The sequence below is a fragment of the Ochotona curzoniae genome, unplaced genomic scaffold (assembly GCF_017591425.1).
Source record: "Ochotona curzoniae isolate NIBS_2020 unplaced genomic scaffold, NIBS_Ocur_1.0 scaffold_3835, whole genome shotgun sequence".
In the NCBI taxonomy this organism is placed as follows: domain Eukaryota; kingdom Metazoa; phylum Chordata; class Mammalia; order Lagomorpha; family Ochotonidae; genus Ochotona; species Ochotona curzoniae.
The window spans coordinates 34361226-34380036 of record NW_024467114.1 but is presented as its reverse complement, the minus strand read 5'-3'; the positions used below and the strand labels follow the sequence as shown (position 1 = coordinate 34380036).

Genomic DNA, 18811 nt, shown 5'->3' with positions numbered 1-18811 from the left:
TTCTAGCCTCCCCTCCTCCTTCCCTCTCCCTCTACCTCAGTGTCACTATGAACACCTGAATTACCTCACCACTATAGTCCCTTAGTAGCTGTTACAAGATTAGCATTCTACTACTTAAAAGTATCATGGCATGGTAGGTGTAGGTAAAGGTAGAAAAATCCTGTGTTATGGTGGTATATTTACATGTTTCAAAATGGGAGGCTTTCATTAGGGAGTAGAGCCACGTACAGCAACATACGTTTATATTGTATCAAGCATGTCATACCCATGTTCAGAGACAGCAGGTAAAATGCATGAAATTCCATTGGCACTTTTGAAGTTTAATTGCTGTTCCTTCTTGAGAGAGAATTTCTCTCTGTGTGCTTCTTATGCTTTTTCCATGGGGTAGAATTATATTTTTTTGTTTTTAAAATATCTTACTTCTTAGAAACATGATTTCCATGCCCAAATTACAAAAGACACCTTGAGGAAGAGTCTAGGAAATCGGGCAAGAAAAGCTGGGGAATATAAGAATAGTGGGGGCAACTTAAAGATGTTGTAGAACTTGGATATTATTTACTCTATATTTCAGGTAAATAGCCATGTAATTTTAAAAAGTATGCAGCAAGTTAAAGTCATGCGGACAGACAATTTTAAATCTTTAGCAATCACTTAGGCAGGCGATATTTCTTATGTCTTTGTAATAAGACATAGCTAGGTAGATGAGACAGGTTGTGGATCCAACACTGCTGCACAGTGATTGAAGTTAACTTAATCAAAGTTGGCTGCGTTTATATCTAATATGCGATGCCAGTTCCTGTCCTGGATGCTCCACTCCTGATCCAGCTCCCTTCTAATAGCGTGGCAAAAGCAGTGAAAGATGGCTCAACTCTTCGGGCCCCTGCACCCACATGGGGAACACAGATATGAGGTTCCTGGGTCCTTCTGTCTTCCTGGCCCAGCTCTGGCCTTTGAGGCCCTTGGCGGAATGAACTGTTGGAAGGAAGAGCCTCTCTCTCTCTCTCTCTCTCTCTCTGTCTCTCTCTCTGTTTCTGTGTGTGTGTGTGTGTGTGTGTGTGTGTGTGTGTGTGTGTGTGTGTGTGTGTATGTGTGTGTGCATGTCTGGCTTTAAGGGAACAGAAGAGATTGTTTACAGAGAGAATCATGCAATATACTTTGCACTTCTAGAGTAGACATAGTAACTGACATTCCCTGAGTCACAGGTTGTTCCAAGTGTTTTATGAACATTAACTTAGTTTGTTAGGAAAGGAAGGCATGGATAAGTTAAACAGCTGACTGAGGGGGGGTATGAGAAGGCAGTAGGGAGTCTGCCCAGCTACTGTGTCTTCCAGATCTGTATTTTCTCTGACCTCACATTGCTTGAGATGGATTTGATGTGTTTCAGCAGCATACCTGCTATGCTGTGACTTCAGATGCGGTTTGGTCATGAAGCTTGGAAAGAAGATTGGAGGACGGGAAGCCGACCAGTCACAGAAGATCTGCAACAGCAACTGCACACTCCGCCTGAGGCCTGCACTTGGCCTTCTGAGCAGCAGCTCTCCTCCCATTCCGGCCCGAATTCTTTCTACCTCCAGCACAGACGAGCTTTTATGAGCACAGCATCTGCGATGTTCCCTGCACAGCTTCAAACTGATACCACCAGACTCTTCTCTCTGTTCTCTTGAGTCTGGTACCTGCCTCGCTCAGTGACAGGACCACTGAGAAACTTGACAAATCCTCTCTGATTCACCAGCGAATGGCTTAAGCATAAGATGAGATAATATTCTCACTTCTTTTCACTTCCCCAAACATCTGGATGTCTCGTTAAAAAAAAAAAAAATTTAAATGGGCCCGGCGCGGTGGTGCAAGTGGTTAAGGTCCTCGCCTTGCACGCCCGGGATCCCATATGGGCGCAGGTTCTAATCCCGGCAGCCCTGCTTCCCTTCCAGCTCCCTGCCTGTGGCCCGGGAAAGCAGTCGAGGACGGCCCAGAGCTTTAGGACCCTGCGCCCGCGTGGGAGACCCGGAAGAGGCTCCTGGCTTCGGATTGGCATAGTATTGGCCCGTTGCGCTCACTTGGGGAGTGAATCATCGGACGGAAGATCTTCCTCTCTGTCTCTCCTCTCTGTATATCCGCCTTTCCAATAAAAAAATAATAAAAATAAATCTTTTTAAAAAAATTTAAAAGTAACAATTTTAAAAAATTGCCTAAGTTCGACCTCCAGGAACTAAGAATTGTCCTAGAAGATCATACATTTCTACTTTCCTAGGTTGGGAGGATGAGCATCCAAAGGATGGAAAGCCTAGAAGAGTAGCAGCAGGTCCCCAGATTGTCTCAACTCTGGTTTTTCTGTCATTGCAATCTGACCCAACAGTTTTCATCTATACGCTACCTAGTTTAAAACATCCAGATCAGTTTATACTTTCAATAAGAAAAACAAAAAAATCCCAAGCAAACATAGTGTAGACTTCTAGAACCTATAATTGTCAAAGGATCTAAACATGCTCACTTCTCATTTTACGTTCACAGGCAGTGAATAAGGAGAGATGTCATTCCATTTCAATTCACTCAGTTCATGGTAACGCACTGGTCATTTGTTTCTTGAACTGCGAAAGCCATTTGCTCAATGACTGGTTTCCTGCAAAATCAAAGCTTTTATCCATTTAGTTTCTATTTAGCTATTTTATGACAAAGTTCTATTTTCCTAGACAGTATATTTTAACTACCAAAATAAGTCATTGATTTTGTTTTGCTTTGTTTTGTTTGTCTTGTTTTCACGTTGCAGTCACATTCCTTTGACAAGAGTTGCTGATCGTTCTGTTGTATTTTGTCTCAGTTAATAAGAATTTACCTCAGATCCATTTGCTAGTTTTTCAGGCGGCTAAGAATAATCCACATGTTTGCTGAGAAGTCCAGCATAAGAAATTACCTCAGTACTCTGTGGCAACTGCAAATAGCTGCCACTTCTCCAAAGTAGGTTTTTACTTGGGTGTCATTTTTGGCCAAATTTTCAAGCTGTGTTTTCAAGAGGAAAGCTACAAGCCTTTAAAATACAGCTGGCTTCCACCAGCCTCTGCTGGACCCTCCTGTAGTTCTACCGTCTCAGAAATGATTCATCCAGGTCTTTTCATACCCACAGTCAAGGAAGACGTGTGTGTGTGTGTGTGTGTGTGTTGCATGGTGTGTATGTGTGTTGTGTGAGTGTTGTGTGTGTATATGCACATGTTTTCTGGGAGAATATGAAAATCTCTCAAACAGTGGTCGGAGGGGAAGAAAAACAAAAGAAAAGAAAAACTGCAGGGACCATGGAGGCTCGATGTTCATAACTGCCACTGACCAGCGCTTCCAGCCCCAGGGACTCTCTACACAGCTGTATATTACGCAAGCTTCATATTTTATTTTGTAATTGCAGCACGGAACACCCGATTTTGACATTGAATGTAGGCAGTCCAATTGAAACTTACTGGTATCAAGAAGTTAGATTTGAATTTCTCTTTTTCCACTAAGGTGCCTGTATGCAAATATTACGAGGGCTTTAAATGAATTATTTTGACTAGAGCTGCACCTGTTGTTGAATTCAGAACCCTGAGTGTTACCCTTGCTTTATCATTGAACTTTCTAAAGATATAGCAAAAACTAAAAACAGTGAAAATAACACTTTCATTTTTTAGTAACACTTTAAGAATTTCAACACCAATAACCTATGTGAGCCCCAGAGAACATACATATGACATCTTTGGTGTAGTGTCTCCAAAAGCACAAACAAAAAAAGTCACAGGGTGTGGTTGGGAACTTGCATTTTTTTTTAACATAATTGGGTACTCAATACTATGTCAATTAATTCCATAACATTATAAATTGTTGCTGATGTTATGCTGGGGCTTTTAATTGATCGGGATGATACTCTGCTGGCTCTACCTTCAGACCAGAGATGATCTCACCAAGAAGCCGTTGAACTTATCTGGACAATAAGATGCTGGACTCTATGCTTGGTACATGCTTGCAATGGAAGAATCTCAACTGAACTTGAACTGTGGTAATGCAACAAGGTGGAGGAATCCACCATGGGGGGAGTGTTTGGGGAGGGGTGGGGGGAATCCCAGTGCCTATAACACTGTGTCACATAATGCAATGTAATTAATAAAAAAAATTAAAATAAATTAAATTAAACAAGAAAAAAAAGAACATGTAAACCTATTTAAAACATTGACTTGCTTCTAGAAATTTTGAGGTGCTGCAATTGCAGAGGTTAAGCCTGCACTCAACATCCCAAAGGTTTTATCACCTAATTAATAAGTAGTAAATAAATTACATTTGTAATAAAAGTAAAAAATTGAAGGAGATTCAATGCACACAAACATTTTAGAATCAATACTTTTAAGTAAATATTATTTTTAAAATAACTTGCAACAATCTCCTGGAAGCGGAAGACCCAATTTTTAAAAATCTGTAGACAGAGCAGTGGCTGCTTTTGAAATGTCTTTGATTTCACAAATCCTTCCTGAAAAAATTAAGAGATAAAAATGTAAATTCTGCCTGATCATTTTTGTTCATATGGTGATGTAAAAGACCGAAGAGTATTTTATGAAGTACTCACAAAAGTTTGTTAAAAGAAAAAAAAATAGCTCAAAAATAAAGTACTTTGCAAATGGTAGCATGTGTATATTCAAAAGTTACTGTGAGAAATACCGCATTATAAATGAAAATTTCACAAATAATATTTTATTACTGCAATTATTGCAAATTTAAAATTTTAGACAGAAATTAACCCATTCAACCACAAATAGATTTACACATTCACCAAGTGATTTTCAGCACAGGTACACACTTCCCAATTAATTTGACAACTCACATTTCAAAAGTTTTTGAAATTGAAAAATTAATGCCTGCTATTAATATTGATTGACTTATGGCCTTTATACTCATGTTACTGATTTTTTCCTGTCATAACATACCGCTTAGCACCATTTTCTGACAGAGAAAATAACTTGCCTACACTTTGGTGCTAGGTTCCATTAGAGCAAAGGACATCACATTTAGATGAATTCTGTTTCAAAATGCAAAGGAGCCTCACTACTAACTACAGAAGAGCAATCAACTGTTTTTGTAGAATTTTCTTCAATGGGCTTTGAACTTCACGAAGGGTAGGATATAGGAAAGCCTAGGGAGTTTTGCAATTTCTTTTGCTTAATGCTGTACCTACTTTCATTGGAGGCCTGTATGCAAGACAGCTCATCTAATCCTCTGACTACCACAACCAAATGAGAACAAACAAACAAAGTTAATGATCAATTATCTTTACAACCTCTAAAAAGGAACTTCAGTATTAATCCATAAACCATGTGAATCACTAAAACACACAGTACCAAGAGGTAAGTCGTGATGACCAGGTATCTTGCAGAATTGGGCTGACCCGAAGATGCATGGTACCTACCGCAATTTCTTTTTTTTATGAACTTGATTCATCATTTGCTTCTATTGATTTTAACAGGCAGGATCAATACCAAATCTCACAGACCAAGAAATCTGATGCAATCATGAAGTAGCCAGTAACTGATCCTTCTTAAGATTACAGCTCAGTGAGTGATAATCTTACTTCACCTGCCAATGTATTTCCTCATCAAATCCTCATTGTTATCAAAATCAATGTATGGAAATGCAGAAAATGTGGGAAAGATACAGAACTGCTAGCTCACCAATGTTAATGGAAGAACTCCTTTCTATTATTTATTTTCTCATGGCTCCATACTTAGCATTTATTGATCATTGAACTTTGCGACCCTCCTTGCAATGCTCATGAAAGATAACAGCTCTGAGACTTTTGAATTAATTAGGTGAACAAAACACTAGACTTAAATACATGGTCATACTACATTACGTTTTCTAATTTAAAATGGAGATCTAAATAACCTTTACATCTGTGCTTTGTGCTTCAAGCTGCCATTGAAAAACTGTGAAACAAGCAAAATGGTCTAACCAAGACTGCACTACCACTTGTATGCCTGTTTCAGCTATTAATTCACAAATAAATTGACATGTTCAAATGATCAGAATTAATTCTGCCATAACACATAGAATTTGCCGCTCAATTTCCTGTGAGCCTAGGAGAAAGAATTGATTCTATTTGCTGCTTCCTTTGTGTTTAAGACCAATTTCTTGGGACGATTAGGCCTTAGGGTAGTACATTCTGAAAATGCGATAAAGGGTCAATATTTTCAAACACCAAGGGGAGTTGGGGAATGACGCAAATATTGCTATTTCAGTTTAAATGTAGAACTCAGTTTATAGGGTGGGTGTCAATATGGTTGTTTCTCTCCACAATCCCAATTAAGCAAAAAATAAGCCTTGAGAACAATTTAGCACTGACATTGTAACCCAACTATAAAGTTTATATGTTCTGTGCTTTGCACATAATGCATTTACATTTTCAAACAACTCATGAAGAGATTTCCACAGAGCGGGGAGTTATTCTTTTTTTTTTTTCATCTATATTCTTCATGCCACTCATTGATTACTTTCAACACCAAAATTCTTTAGCTTAAGACGGTCTTACCCCAAATTAATCTGGGAAAGAAGGAAAAATGGTACATTCCATCTTGAAGACATTTAAATTGTGCAGCATTCTCCTATAATCTCTAAACACCAACAACCAACAAACTATATTTCATTCTAAAACAAATACTGAAAAGATACAACCCAGTGCCATTAAAACTAACTTTCTTCACTTTTCATAAAATGCAAATATAAAAAAATCACAATATGATAGAAAATTAGTTTGGGTAAGGCATTACTGTGGATTTAACTGTCAGCTTATTAAGTGCTATGCATTTTTACAATTTTGCACTGCCACGCATATAGATAAACATTATTCCATAATAAAAAGTTTATGATCTGGTAGCTATAAATAAACTATTTTCCATTTTATAAGAATCTAATACAAAAATTCACAGTCTAGTAAAATCCATGTCTACCAAATCATTCCTTGTTTTGGATTTAGCTTTGATTTTTATGAAATACAAACATATTCAGTAAATTAGTTGGAATAGAATATATTCACAAATTGCATATTGTCTGAAAAAATTCACACAGCAGATTGATTAATTAACTTTAAGTATTTCAACTAAAAGTGGAAAGTTTATACCAGTTACTACAATGCTTGGAGAACAATCAAATAGAAATGATGCCAAGCAATTGACATTATTTATAGACATTTTTCAGAATCACCTGTTTTATATTGTTTTAAGCACAGTTGTAAACTTTTGATTTTTAAGAGTTCTTTTGAACACGTTGCATGTGTTGGCTCATTAATAGGGCTGGAAAGCATAGCAGGCTGAAAGTTACAAAAATGTTAACACATAAAGTATAACGCTGCACGTTTCCACTAAATTTGGTTATTTCCAATTGTCAATAAACTATACTAGAAGTAAACAATTCACAAACATTTGCTTTTAAACTTCTACCATTCCATAATTTGTATACATGTGTGTACATTTGAGCCTGTGAAGGGGAAACAGACATAGATCCGTACTGGGGAATAAGATATATTGTATAGGTATCATTACTATAATTTCAGGTGTGAGGTGTACCAACATTTGAGTTGCTTCTCAATGTTTTCTAGTGATTCCAGTTCTGCTAGAACTTAGCACAGGCATGAACACACATCCTATAGTTTGGTTTTAGATGCAGGGATTCTGAATTTTTGCTGGTTGATGCAGCACATTTACTGATTATAAACTACATGACCAAGTGCACATGGTCTCCAAGATGTATGGGTCTGTCCTTGTATCCAGTGCAATTTTAACTTGCACGAACTCAGAAACCAACTAAATTGTGGTTCTTAGAGATGCTGACATATTGAAACTGTGCTATAAGCAATTGTTATATTAACAGGGTAACAAGAGTATAACAAGAATCATTTTCTATATTGCTTCAGCTTTGGCTATAACAAGAGACTTTAAAACGCTAATAAAAATTGCGTTCTAACACAGGTTAGGGAAGATCAAATCTGAGATATTGGAGGATGATATTCTAAATTTAAAATGTATCTAAATACTAGCAAAAGCTAACTGAGATGCTAACTTTGACAAATGACATTTTCTTTCCAATAGTTACAGTCAATAGATTATGGTTTCTTCTAATCAAACTTTCTTTCCAAACTTCCTGTCAAAGAAAACTCTCACTTAAGATCACCTGTGATTGTGCCCTGGATGATGCTTAGGCACATTTCTCACCCAAAATTGTGATTCTTCAATGCTTTGTGAAGGTGACCCTAACTTACTCAGCTTGTTTTTCTGGTACCCTCTAAGCGTCAGCCTCAACACCGAAAAATAAATTTTATTTTGTTCTATGCCTATTTCCCACCTAGAAAAAAAAAAGTAGAAAACTAGCGTTCAGTAGACCTTTTTAAAATAGGATTTATTTAAAGAGTTTGTGGGCATCAGGTCTTTAATCCCACTTTCTCTGATCACATGTATCCTGGGGAACTTTCGCTTACTTCAGGGAAGCTCAGGGGCCCTAGTTCAGTAAGGAACGCTAAGAAACAAACTCATCAGGCAGTTTTCCTGCGGAAAGTGACAACAACCATTCCGTGGACTTGCTTGTGAACAGCAGTCTGCTTCCAAACCATCACTCATATGCAATGCTGCATTCTGAAATCGACCCTTATTATTATTATTATTATTATTATATTTTAAAACAATAAAGATGGAGAGCTTCTTACTAGGATTAACCTTTCAACTGTCTTGGTTGCAGATGTAGTTAGTAAAACCCGTTACAAACGAGTGACATCGCTGGTAACTTTTTTTCAATTTAAACTAATTTATAATGGAGCCTTAAAAATTGGACCTCCTGACCCTGGAAAGCAGAAAGTTAGATCTTTGAAGAAGACAGAAGAAGCCAGCCCGCACGCACAGAAGGGAGTAACAACGGGAAGCCGGCTGCAAAGGAGCAGGAATGTGCACCCCAACCTTCCTCAGTAATGTGGCCTAAAGATTTAGCGCGGATAAACCCTTGCCCAGTCTTTGAAAGTCAACGGCTGAGATGCCCATTCCAGGACAGTTAAAAATCGATTCTGCCGAAAGAACCTAAGCAGGGTTTCTATTGAGCAAATGGCATCCTCCCCCAGAGAAGCGTGGAACCCGGGTTGAGTATTCGCCACTTCGGAAAAATTCACAACTCCCCATAATCGAAGAGTCCTTTAAGTTTCACAATGACAGGACTTTGAAAACATGTTACAATCTCCCTGGTCAAGCTGTGTTTTCCACCGTTGGCCTTGGCAAGGCTGTTAAGATTCCGGGTTGCTTTCCTGGGAGCAAACAGCGTTGAGGCCCTGAGCGAATCTCCTTTCCTAGATCCTTCCTAGAGCTTCCCAGTGTTTATTCTCAATGCAGTGGAATTGATCTTCAACTTTGATACTCCTTAGATTGTCCCTTTACACGTTCATATCACTCAAATAAGAACTACTACCACCTTTCTCCAACACGTTTCAGCATCTACATAAAGTCTGACACTTAAAAAAAAAAAAAAACCTCCCCAATTCCTAAAATATTCTTCTCCAAGAAAGGTAAATTTGGACCACTTGGAATAAGGTGCTATTTTAAGAAATTCCGAAATCGGAATAAATACCCTAAACTTTTTTTTTTTCTCATGTGATTTGCGCCAAGTTCCATGTCCAAGCTCCAAATATTGTGCAACAATTTGGAAATCCAGTTAACGATGGGAAAAATGGAGTTGGTCGGAGTCGGGAAGCTGCTGGGAGAAGCCAGCACTCCCGCCCCAGGGACGCGCATCCCCAGGCGCACGCCCCTCCCGGCGCAGCGCCCGACCGTCACGCTGAGCAATCGATTTCACGAACTGTCACAAGTTCCCCTTTTTTCTCAACCTTCTGTTAAAGCAGTTTGGGACCTTGGAGAGCCTAGGGTCGCTTCTGGCTCCATGTGGGTTACCCCCAGAGAAACACTTGTTCCCCCAAGGAACTGAACCGGAGCTAGTCCGCTGATTCCAACCAACGCGGGGAGTCAGGAGAGGGCTGGACTCCCTCGCATCTCCTCTTCCCTAGCCTCCCTTACCAGCTGCCGCCTCTCTGCAGTGCAAGCCGCCTCCCTGAAGTTGCCCTTGGACTCTGGGTTCCCCCTCCCGGGGCGCACACCTTACCTGAGCTGTCGCTTTTCCTCTTGCCGCCGCTCCTCTTCTCCGCCTCCGCGGGTGACAGCGCCTGACGGCCGTAGTCCCCAGGCGCGCAAGCAGCCCCGGTCGGGGTGCTGGAGCCCAAGCTGGTGGAATTGGAGCACAGCACAGGCGGGCTGCTGCCTAGCTCCGGGGGCCCTCCGGAATCGGGCTGGAGGCAGAGGCTGTGCCGGGCCGCGCTGGGCGGGGAGGTCATCTGCGGGAGGTGCCAGTTGGTTTGCAGCGCCTGGTGCTGCTGCTGTTGGTGGTGATGGTGGTGGTGATGGTGATGGTGGTGGTGGCCCCTGTGATGCTGGCTGGCGAACATGCCCTCCTCGTTGGGGTAACCCGCGATTATACAAGATGAAGACGAAGTGGAGAGCTCGGGGTAGGACATGTGGTCAGATCTCCCGTGCAGCGCGAGCGACGACTGCGAGAATGGGTGCAAGCCTTGAGCCGTGGCGTGCGGGCTGCGCAGGCAGCCGAAGAGCGGGTGTTCCATAGCATGCAAAGTCTCTGGTTCCAGTCGGAAGACTTCAGGACGGCTCCGACACCAACCACCCCTTCTGTCACTTCTTAGTGCAAATTGTAGGGCTGACTCCTACCCCGCCCTTTCCCAGGCAAAAGTGGCTCCGGTCCTGACTGCCCAGCTCAGATAATCCCGGTCCTCAAAGCTCCAGGGCTGATCCTCCTTTACATATAAACACTGGGACCCGGAGGAGCTTCCTTGCGAGCGACTCAGATGTCAAGAGTGGGGATGGTTGAAGCCAAAAAGAAGGTGGTCCTAGAGAACTGCTCGCCGAGGGAAATGGCTCTGGGAGGTTATAAATAGAGTGTAACGTGAGCCGGGGGCTGGCTTAGGATCCCTGCGCTGACCACATACAAACTCCTCCAAAACTCCCGCTCACTCTGCGCCGCGCGCTTCCAGCCTCAACTTCCCAACTCTCCCGTTGGACAGCCCCAACGCATCCACCACGCCCGCTTGGCCCTGCCAGGTGGCCGTCCGGGCTGAAAGCCGCTAGCCGGACGCCTGGATCCAGCCCGGGCGCCGCAGCGCCCCACACCAGCCCCCATCGCCGCACCCACTTTCTCAGTCAGCCACCCTCCTGCCAGCCCGCGCCTGCATTGGCCCATTGGCCTCGGGAAATCTTACTTTCCAGTATTTGGGGGGGGCGGGGGAAACTCACCCATCAGAAAGCCGGCTAGGGGTGCGCTAAGTCCCCGGGGAGGCCAAGACAAAACAGGGTTTAAGAACAGATCAGGAGCTAAGTCTGGCGCCTGCTGCGAAAAGTTTCGCATACTTTACTTGGTGTGTGCACCCCGTGTGCAGGGCGCGCCCTGCTTTTTTTTTTTTTTTTTTTTTTTTTTTGTAGCCCAGGTGTATGGAGCGCGGCTGGCACTGGCTTTCCGGCATTCAGTTCCAGGTGCCCGGTTGCGCTGCGCGACCTGCCAGAGCGCTTAGTGCCAAAACGATGGAGACCCTGTGGGGTGAGCAAGAGCAAAATGATGTGGCCAGGCGGAGGCAGACGTCCGCACCCGGCCATCTGGACTCGAGCCGCCAAGTGGAGACTTTTTCTCTGCTTCTCGTCCCCTGGCCCCCTTCACTTCCCTAGCCACTTGTCTATCCAGAACAAGACTTCCAGGGTCAGGAAGATTTTAAAATCCCTAAGTCTGGTCACTTGAGATCTGTAGGTTTGCACGCGTGTGGCCAGCCTGGCCTCGTTCCCCAGGAGCCACCCCAGGTCCCCTGACTTTCTTTCTCATTCTCACTCCCAAGGTTCATCCTGCAATGGATCAGCTCGTCTCACTTCCCCAACTCCCTGCTATGGTTCCATTGATTGAGAAATCAGACCTTGTGGTGTATCCCCAAGGCGTTTGCTTGGGCGCTTCAGGTCTCTCTGGGTTGTTGTCCTTTACATCTCGCCAAAGAAAATGTTAGAAAACTTTGGAACCAGCAGCGTGTGCGGGTTACCGGTTTTGCCTGGGCGCGCCGGGAGCCGCGGCCACTGCCGGTGCAGAGCTGAGCCTGTCGGGTTAGGTGCGCATCTGCCCTTCGGTCTCCAGGCTGTGCCACACCAGCAGAGCCGGCCCGGTTATTTTCATTGTCTCAGGTGTCCGGAGAAGGGGACCAGGACTTTGAAGTTGTTAATGAGATTAATGGACACAGCCAACGGGACTGGACATCTGGTTTGAATTAGGGGCAAGTACCGATTCATCTCTGGGAGGTGTCCCCAAGACAGAACCGCGGGCCCTCTCCCTGGGTGCGCCAAGACAGGCCCACGGCTTTGCCATCAACCTTCGCATCCGCGTGAAAGATGGAATTGTTCGCCGCTGTCCTGAGGTGGGGGTGGAGTGCGGGCTTGATCAGGAATTCAGAGATTTGTAAGGGCTGCTGCCTTTAACGGAAATTGAGCCCTATTTTGAGGGAAATTAGTTTTGCAGACTTCGTTTAAGGAAAAAAAAAAAAAATAGGAAGCAAACTTTGGTAGAGCAGCTGCGAGGCTCTTAGTCTGGGGCTGACCTGGAACCTGCTGCCTGGGGTCCGTGAACGGTAAGGTTTTCTGCGACGATGCTTCGGGAATTTTACGCGGGTGTAGACTTCGCGAGGGCGCTCTGTGCAGGTTGCACTTTTCTAGCATGGCGTCCGGTAGTTACATTTGAGGGATAATTATTTTTTCCTGCGCCTTTGGAGCTTTAAGATTAAAAAAAAAAAGTGAAGAAAGTTGGGAGGGAGGTATATTCCTTCCATATCGTCAGAATATACATATATTAATTTTCACTATTTTTATGGCTTCAATATGTGCTCTTATATTAAAAGTTTGAAGTACAAAGAGCAATAACCCAACAAACCCCACCCCGAATGCCCTAGCTCCTCTCTGCACGGTGGATGCAAGGAGAAATACTTTTTTAAAAAATTTTATCCAAACTGGAATGGAGACGGCCACTTTCCGAAATATTCGCAGGACAGTAGGTTGTCATCTAGGAGCACGGTGTGGAAGATCAGAGGAGAAGGACTAAAGAAGGAGCTGGACACCAACAAGAAGCAACCAGAAAGGCCCTTCCTGGCTTTGCATCCCCTTGGTTGAGCAGCTGCCAAATGATGTGTGCTTGCAATACATTGGAATCTAACCGTGGTGGCAGGTAGCTGGCAGCGCCACCACACGCCTGGCTTCCTAACCCGGGAGCTGCCGCTTGCCCTGCCTGGAGTCTGCTCAGAGCAAAGACTGGCTAATCTCCCACTCACCATGTCAGATGTTAACAACATGTCCAGCAACCTCCCTACTGAACCTGCTTCTGTCAGCGTCGGGAACCGTGAGGCCAGAGACTGGGCAGGAAGAATCCGAGTCCGTCAGAGGGTGGGGGAATCGCCGCCCAAGGAGAGCAGCAAGGGCAAAGCCAGCAGGACAGCGTGTTCTGGAAGGAAAGAGCAGCCGAAATGAGCAAGTCCCAATTTCGGAAATAGCAGAAAAACACAGAAAACACTGGAAGGAGTGCGGCTCCAACAAGAAAGGAGTGGAAAGGCGCTCTTCTCACTGTGTTCCAGAGCTTAGCAGGACCTGCTAGTTCCCTCTGCATTCTAAAAATGTATTGCTTGTTCCTTACAATGTTTTTTTTTTTTAAACCATTTTTTAAGAATGTTTGGAATAAAGTAAGATGTTGAATTTTTACTTTCTAGGCCACAGAGAAATTTTTTAAGCGTTTTAATGAGAAGGGGGAAAAATCCTAGCATTTCCTATAAAAATTAATTCAGCGCTTCACATATATACCATTCCATGTGGGAAGCTGTCATATTATCCAATGCTTTCAGAAACAAATATATATTACAAGATTCACAATAAAATTTTATAGAACAGCCATTCTAAGTTTGCATGATATTTGTTATTCTGTATTATGATATACTTGGATTTTTTCAAAAGGTGATATTAATGTCAGCATTTCATGCATGCTTTTCATATCAAGAAATACATTGAAAATGGACTGGTTATATAAAAACATAAGTCATTGGCACTATCAAAATTATTTTGCAGATTTCCTGGGTTCTTTAAGGTCTTGGTGTGAATACATCATTCCCTCTGTTAGAATGAAATGATAATCAATAGTGAAGGCAGAGGTGTTTTTTTTTTTTAAATTAAGACTTTCATTCAAAAGAGAATAAAACTGAAACATATTAAACACCCAAAAAGCTTACATTTAAAATATCCATGATGATTTCCTCAAAAGCTGCCACAGACAGTTGTAACATGAAACTTGATGAGAAGGAAAATACACAAGATGAAATAGAACTGAATTCTGCATTGCACTGTACCTAAATAATAAACTTGCCTTGGTAACTTACAGAGAATTTGAATCAACTTTGGATTAACTAAGTCGAAGCCAGAATCTGTTGCAGAAGCATTGGGCTCTATTTTTTTTTTCAAGAAATAATAATTGAATCTTTCCATTTGTATTCTGAAATAAAGACATTTGAAAATGTATTTAAATACACTGAATCCCCAGTGCCAGCTTTTGTGATTTGGGCTGTATTCCGTTTCATGAAGCCTAAACAGAGGGACTGTTCAAGTGTTCATTGCACAGGTTAAGGGACAACTTTGCTGCGGCTTCTGCGTGCTCCTGAGTGAGGCTGCTGCACCCTTTCATGGAATGATTTTCACACAGTACTGATGCTTTTACCATTAAACTTTCGAAGTTTCTACATATCCTGCAAGAAATACATGTATGTGACTTCCGAGACATGAAGCAATAGCAGTATACTTTTTTCTAACTTCTAGTTCTTCCTATATTTCAATTGATGATCTCTTTCAGAAATTGTTGTTCTTTACATTGACTCCCTGATTAGCAAACAAAACAATGTGAAACTTTAAATATTACTCTTTGCTTAAGTCAATGAAAGAAAACACAATATATCAAAATAATGAAAATTGATTTAACTGAAAACCTTTAAGAAAGCCAGTAAAAGTCACTGGTAAACTCAAATGCAAATGATTTCATTGAAAATTCCAAAGATATACAATCCGCCATATTTTCACTCATTTCTTACAAGCATTCAGAGTTTCACAACATTTAATAATTGTTTGCTTGCTTCTATTTTCTTTTCCTTTTATAATGAAAGTTGGGAAGACTTGAACCCTCTGACCTCTGACTGATTCCCTTGAAATCCCGACTGAGCGCAGTCATCTTTGAATGATACAAATGGGAAAAATCACATTCAATTTTTACATTTTCATATGCACTCACTTCAGATCATCTCATTTTACTGATAATTGTAGAAGTTTTCAAAACTTTATAGTTGAAAATCATCTCTGTATCTCTTTAATAAAATACTGTGTAGCTCTGAATTCCGTGTAGTTCTACAGTCTCAAACTCATCACCAATCAGTTTCTATCCACAGTTTAAACAAATTCAACATTTACTCTTCTCATGTCCTAAAAAGCAAAGTAGTGCTTTGAAATGGATTACATTTAGAGCAAGTTCATAAATTCAGCGAGCAGTCAAAACGAAAGATGAGTTTCATAAGTATAATCTTTGTCTTCTGTCCTAAATTTTCCAATTAATGTTACCTTGGTACTTAGACTGTTTTTTATACTTTCATTTTCCTGTGTCAGCAACCTGTAGTATGCTTTCTTGTGAAATTCGCTTTTTTCTTTCCAGTTTAGGGTTAAGATTTGAATCGCTAAAAACTTCTTCATGTCAGTGTGATAGTAACCGCCCTAAGTATTTAATTGCACACACTAATTTTATTCTATGAGACAGAGTGTGCAAGGAAACAGCAGCTGTTTTTGATGTCAATTTGTGTTTAGAGGCCTAAAGAAAAAGTTCCTAGTTTGCACAGAAAACAAAACTGCAAGTTAAGGCTGAATACATGATCTTTCATGGAAATATTTTAAAGTTTAATATTAATACTTTATGTAGTTCAGATTTTGGAAGCAAGATTTTGAGAAGTGGCAGGGAATATTTAATGCATAGTAATGGCCCCCGGAAATAGACGAAAACAGGGAGGAGTAATTAAATTATAATTGTCTGCCCGTGTCTTGCTCGACTGGAGAAGTAAGATTACAGGAGGTCAGATTAGACCAACAGAAAAGCAGAAAACAGAGTGTAGGCAGTAAAAAAGCAAAAAGAGAAATTAGTTGAAAGTCGTAGAAAAAACTCCTTATTTGTTAAGACTAGATATATCGATCCTCAGGCACATTCAAGTGCTAATGGCAAAAGGTCATAGGAGCACGTTTCATTTTAAAAGTTATGTCATCCGAAAGACTCATATTCAACTATCGGACACATGTATCTTTGGTTGAGAAAAAAAAAAAAAAAGACATAGCTTTAAATAATCTCTCCCACATAGGGGGGAGCTTTGGTCTAAGGCCTAGGCAATGCTTGGATGGGAAAGTCTAAAGGAGGAAGGCCAGCCGGAAACCTGACACTCCAAACTTCACTGCTTTTTCTACATTGTATTGGTTTTCAGGGGATGACTTCTGCAATGCTGGCATTGTAGCATGTACGGATTGGTAGGGCATTCTCGGGTCGCCAACAGCCCTGAGTGTCCAGGGCATAGCTTGCAAAAGTTTTGTGCCAGCTTCACCCTACAGCACTTTAGAGCACAAACAAGGGAATTCTCGAAGAAACCAGCGGTAGCTAGAACTTGAGAGAATTCCAGCTGGAGCCCAGGGGCCCAGGGACCCAGCGTATCATATCAGTTTCACTCATATGGGGACCTGGGAGCAAAGTGAAGCTCCAGCCAAACCACACACTGACTAGAGGAGACTTGGCAAACAGGGATAGTGGCTGAGAAGGTCTGATCCCCACACAAGACAGTTATTTTATATGGCCCTTGCTTCTGTAATCATCCCAAGGCCTGCTCCAATTCTGTGTTCTTAACAACGATTTCGTGTGAGTATAAATAACTAGAAGACAGGGAAACAGCAGAGACTGAGAAAGTCAACTGATCCTGCGAACCTTCAGGCTAGGATAGTACATTTACAACTGGTGTTGAACATGGCCTTCTGAATGATGGGAAGCCAAACAGCCCTTTCTTCTCATAAATGAGAGGTATCTACACCAACAAGCAGCCACAGCCTTGCAAACAATTTGTTAATCAGATGAAGTGGGCTGCTTATAATGAGATTAAGGTGGGCAAGGAGATATATTAAAGGCTAAATTAAAAAAAAAAAAGTTTGACCAATAATCAAATGTCATAATGCCTTCATGGATGAAAAACAACTTAATAATATCCAGAGATGATATATAAAAGAAACAGAAGTTGTGACTTTCTGGCACATTGCTGTTCTGTTATCACCTCACAGTGACCAGTCAGAAGGCAGTAGCACCAATCCATGGCTTCTGAGATGTTTGTGTTCCTGCACACTGCTTGTATTCTTCATCATATACCTAGTGATGGAATTCTATCAGAGCCTATTTTTTTTAAGTTGTATTTATTTTGATTGTAAAGGCAGATCAGATTTGTGGGGAGAGAGACATAGATTTTTTCATCTACTGGTTCACTCCCCAAATGGCTACAATGAGTGACCAGAGCTGAGCTGATCTGAAGCCAGGATCCAGGAGCTTTCTCTGAGTCTCCCATGTAGGTACTGGGACCCAAGGTTTTGGGCCACCAGTCCACTGCCACAACTGGGAGAAGGATGTGAAGTGGAGCAGCTGAAACACAAACCAGCATCCGTGTGGGATCCTGGCGCTTACAAGGTGAGGACTTAGTCAATAAGCCTTCGCACTGGGTCCCCATCAGAGTGAGTTTTAAGATCAAATCACCACCAAAACACCTGGCATAGTCATTTGATGGAGCCTACCCTGTGAGTTGGCTCAGGCCCTAGTGAAATCACTCAATATTCTGTCAAAAGCACAGTTCTCATCATTGCATCTGTAGAATCATTGCAGAGACCTGCTAAAGCTTGAAAATGCTGTGCACCACCATTAGAAGTTGTGTTAATTATTCACATTCCTTTAAAAATTTTATTTATTTATCTTTATTGGGAAGTTAGAAAGGAAGATCTTCCATCTGCTGATTCACTCACCAACTGGCAGCAACCGTAGGGCCACCAGGCAGCGTGTGCAAGGCAAGGATTTTAGCCACTAGGCTACTGAGCCAGGCCCCACATTCCTGTTTTAAAAACAGTGTCAACAACATAGCAATCCATGCATCATTCTGTCTATATATACAATGCCATTTTTTTTTCTGATAGTGCTCATTAGATCATTATCACTTGCATTTGAGTCAAAAAGAAACAGCTGAAACAAAAAGTGAGTTAAGTCCCTGCACTGTACTACAAATTCCAATAATCAATAACTGCCCAATTTCAGTTTCCACGTACCAAGTGGCATGTTAGTGACTCTCTCCGGACTGTGTTAAGGAGGCTCAGTTGGCTGAGTGACAAAGCAGGAATCCAGCCATGATAAATTCGACTTTCTCTCCTCTCCTTCCATGCACAATCAATCATCAACATGAGTATTCCCAAGTGGATTTCTTTAATATTCACTAAACACATCCTTCTCTCCGCCAGCAGTGCCATTACTTCATTTGAGGGTTCATCCCTTCTTCCATGAATTATAAAGTCATCCCCGAGTCTTTTGCTAGCTGAGAATATTGATCCACCTCTAGAGGCAAAATGGCAAATTACTTTGAATTGTTGCCCTGACACTAATTCTGAAGTACATGAAT

The 18811-nt window shown here is 41.8% G+C and overlaps 1 protein-coding gene across 1 annotated transcript in view; it reads right to left on the bottom strand.

The window, feature by feature from the left end:
- MEOX2 (mesenchyme homeobox 2) overlaps positions 1 to 10733 on the bottom strand; it is a 66793-nt gene extending 56060 nt beyond the window's left edge. Inside the window, exon 1 of the mRNA XM_040964918.1 lies at positions 10132 to 10733. Within this exon, the coding sequence (XP_040820852.1) occupies positions 10132 to 10645 (514 nt within the window). The 5' untranslated portion in view covers positions 10646 to 10733. The remainder of the gene's footprint in view (positions 1 to 10131) is intronic.
- Positions 10734 to 18811: the final 8078 nt, after the last annotated feature.